Genomic DNA, 3626 nt, shown 5'->3' with positions numbered 1-3626 from the left:
TAAAAATAATACGACAGGTATATGTTATATGCAGGAAATTAAGAAGGAGACAAGGTACGGTATCGTTATGAGTTCACGAATACAACGGAAAAATTATGTGTATATCTTTTTTTTTTCGGATTTCTTTTTTTCTTTTTGTCGTCAGTCATATAGTCAAGCTAAAAATCTAAAGGGGAGTTTAATTATAAACATTATATATGTGTGTGGGAGCGCTTAACTATGTACAACCCTTGACGTCATTTCCATTTAAACATGTCCAACGCCTGCAAATTCCCCTTTAAAACTGACGTAAATTTACTTGACTGAGTGACCGTTTTAGCGGACCTCTTGCTGGGCGTTAATTTTCCGATTAATAAAATGTGATGGCATTTTGATTGCATTGTAAAATCTCCACAGGCACTCGATGTGGCGATCGAGTAGAACTGGGGCCGTAATTCCAATGCTACCCGCTGTTGGTCATCACAGTGGGCGTGGCTATTTGCTGACACAGGTCGCGTGGCTTTGACAGCCGAAAACCTAGGTAAACACCATCCACGCTCATGGCGGGGATTCCCTTTGTTAAACCAATGAGGAAAGAATACTCCGCCACAGGGGTTATGTAAGCTGGCTGGTGATTGGTCCGTTGTACGGGAATGGCTGTACCGATTCCTGGCTATTTATTGCGGGTGATTCAATGTTACAAGCAGAACAATTTGTGACTTTTACATTGAAACACTGAAATATTGGAACTTTTATTAACTTGGGATTTGCAAAGATGTCTTCGGATTCGGAAATGTACACACCAAAAAAGGACGACTCGTTGCGAAAGGTAATTATATTTTTCTACCAACTATGCCACGGAATGGAAATAGATATAAATAAACATATACACGTCTGACGTATGTAATTGGTGTTTTGGTACAATAACGTTAATATATATCTTTAGGTTCATTCAACTTTATTTCAACAGAGACCTATGCAAATAATTTCGCGTAATTTTACCTTTTGATACATAGCATTATCAAAAAATGTTGCTATAAATGACATGCAGAATTCACGAATCGCTTAGCTGAAATAAATTTTGAATTGCCTAACATGCTGACAGTGATATCGCACGTGCGAGAGGTTACATCATGGAACTTGACAGACAGAACTAATTCCGTGGTCAACTCGTCCCTATTTACCACCGTAATATGAGAGAAACAGATTATCCGATTCCTGGAACAACCTTACTTTTTATGGGGGGGGGGGGGGGGGGGGGGATGTGAAAATGTGTTATACAGTTATTTGGTATTCTGTGATGCGCTAGATGGGTTTTTTTCATTGTCGTATTCTGTTTTGCAGATTAACAAACCAATGATGGAGAAAAAGAGGCGAGCTCGGATTAATCACTGTCTCACACAACTCAAGAGCCTCGTTCTGGAGGCTATGAAACGTGATGTAAGTACATTAATCTACTCTCGTGCTTTTTGGGTCCAATTTGTTTGATTGTGGTTTACTGGTTTAATGGCCCATCAACACAATAAGTTCATTAAGGACAGTAGCACGGTTAAGATAGAGCGAGGGAAGCCAGTTAAACTGTTTAGAATAGAAAGCGGGTAGGAGAGAAAAAAAGATGTGGCCTCGAACGCTTCGCAGTGGCTTCTTTGCGTCTACTCTTTCCACAGAAATCGCATGGGTATATAAACCTAGTATATACTTTCACAGGGGAGGGAGGGGGGATTACTTCACCAAGAGTTAATCTAAAAATTTAAAACGTCAAATAATACTCTGAACACATCGACATCAATTAAGGTCCAAACACGGCTGCTGCAACATCCTTTCTTTCTGTATTGGCCTTATGGATATCTTATTATAATGACATACGCATACAAAATATTTGAGTGCTCTGGGTTACCTGTTATCTTTTCTAGACAAACCGAACCAATATTTAGACGTTTCGATTACTCAGTCTCACTAATTATCAGTGAGCAAGGCCACGCAATGTGTGCCCATTGGCCATAAATCAACAAAACTCAAGACTTGCTCGAGTCCACAGGCAAGAAAATTATCATGTAGACTGGAACTGGTCTTGTTTACTACAGCAGTTCTGTCAATAACTAATCGCACGAAAAAATCGGATACAAACCATTTTTGTTAACATCTCTAGTGGAGAGGTAATTTATAGAGCACAATATTGTCGTCTGGGGTTAGAACGATAACAATTCGTGAAAATTGGGTATAAGGCTTTCCCGGTCCTTTGGTTTTTAACCGTACAGTACCGATTTATCAGAGATGCTCTGGTAGTTTCGTATCTGGTGACATATATGTAATGTTAAAATGTTCATGATCTTGTGGACAGAACTGAATGATATCGTATTTAATTTTAGTAGGATATTTCTGGACAATTAAGTTCCATCGTCAAGTTATCATTTCGTAAAAATAATTCATTCGTTTTCTTATATTTTTGCAGAGTGCACAGATTTCGAAACTAGAGAAGGCAGACATCTTGGAAATGACAGTAAATTATTTACGTAATACCCAACATCAACAGCAGCAGTGTGTTGACTCCACAACTGATATGAGGCGAAACAAATACAGGACGGGGTTCAACGAGTGCGCAACCGAGGTGATGCGTTACCTAGGTAACGAAGAAGGAGCGACACCTGATGTGAAATCGAGGCTGAGTGATCACTTGACCAGGTGCGTTCGAGTGATGAACAGCCGACTTACTGAATCTCGAACAGAAGGAAACGAGTATAACTCTAGGACATACGGAGAAGGTTTATCTATAGATATTCCGGTATCGGGGTCAAATATGGGATCAATTCCAAATCAAAATAGTGTTTATTTGCTGAAAACGCAAAACGCAAACGCAACAATGTCCTATCGGGGCCAGCAATCGGTGTACACAACAGGACAGATGACATTTTCAGAATCTTTGTCACATTATCAGATAAACAAAGACAATTCAATGATGAACGTGTCGCCAGTAAGACAAGGTCAAGGAGTCAACGTTACATCCGGCCTGTCACAATATCAGATAAACAAAGAAAATTCAATGATGAACGTGTCGCCAGCAAGACAAGGTCAAGGAAATAACGTCACATCCGGCCAGCAGCACATACAGCATCCGGGTTATTTGAACGGTTCTATGAACTCGGGAAGGAGCACACCGACCGGAAATGATAACATGGACCAACTCAATAACAACAACGAAGCAGTATGGCGTCCTTGGTGATTGCCGGTCGAAAAGAACTTAGAGACAGTACTGATTTAAAAATATTGGGACAAAATGATGAACTCAATGGACTTACTCAAATTAGTTAGAACTATGAATTTTCATAGATCATGATTTTTCCTGAAATAGCTTTTTCTGTGATATAATAAAGGGTGCAATATAATATTTAAATTTACGATGTGCTTTTTCGTTTTCTTTTTCTTCTTGATAGTCTTTTCATTTATTGATTCTATGTTGCTGTTGTTTGTCAATATTTCATTATTTTAAAAATATGCAAATCCTTCGATCATATTTACATTGTCAGAAAAGTTCTGAACGTTTCATACCGCAACAATTCTATAAATAGCTCCTCGCTAGGATGATAAATAAAATAGCTTCAGACTTGCATCGCTAAAAAATACCTTCATTTTGTCAAAACACTATCACT

General features: G+C 38.8%; 1 protein-coding gene across 2 annotated transcripts; it reads left to right on the top strand.

Annotated features, from left to right (window-relative positions):
• The first annotated feature begins 681 nt into the window (after nt 1–681).
• On the top strand, nt 682–3357 carry LOC110448238 (protein hairy-like). Of its 2 annotated transcripts, XM_021494388.1 has the most exons (4): nt 682–808; nt 1324–1419; nt 2432–2960; nt 3048–3357. In XM_021494388.1, the coding sequence occupies exons 1-4, from the start codon at nt 755–757 to the stop codon at nt 3197–3199; spliced, it is 831 nt and encodes a 276-aa protein (XP_021350063.1). In that variant the 5' UTR covers nt 682–754; the 3' UTR covers nt 3200–3357. The 2 variants fall into 2 exon arrangements, with proteins under 2 accessions (XP_021350063.1, XP_021350062.1); XM_021494387.1 differs by having other exon boundaries at nt 2432–3357.
• The last annotated feature ends 269 nt before the right edge of the window (nt 3358–3626 follow it).

This window comes from Mizuhopecten yessoensis, unplaced genomic scaffold (genome assembly GCF_002113885.1).
Source record: "Mizuhopecten yessoensis strain PY_sf001 unplaced genomic scaffold, ASM211388v2 scaffold3961, whole genome shotgun sequence".
Taxonomy (NCBI): Eukaryota; Metazoa; Mollusca; class Bivalvia; order Pectinida; family Pectinidae; genus Mizuhopecten; species Mizuhopecten yessoensis.
Note: the sequence above shows the minus strand (reverse complement) of the source record. Positions and strands in the feature narration are given on the sequence as shown.

What these genes read in the sequence shown, in the direction of transcription:
- LOC110448238 (XM_021494387.1), top strand. Translation starts at nt 755, where the DNA reads ATGTCTTCGGATTCGGAAATGTACACACCAAAAAAGGACGACTCGTTG. An exon ending in AGGACGACTCGTTGCGAAAG is followed by an intron (nt 809 to 1,323) that starts GTAATTATATTT and finishes TCTGTTTTGCAG; the next exon opens with ATTAACAAACCAATGATGGA. An exon ending in TGGAGGCTATGAAACGTGAT is followed by an intron (nt 1,420 to 2,431) that starts GTAAGTACATTA and finishes ATATTTTTGCAG; the next exon opens with AGTGCACAGATTTCGAAACT.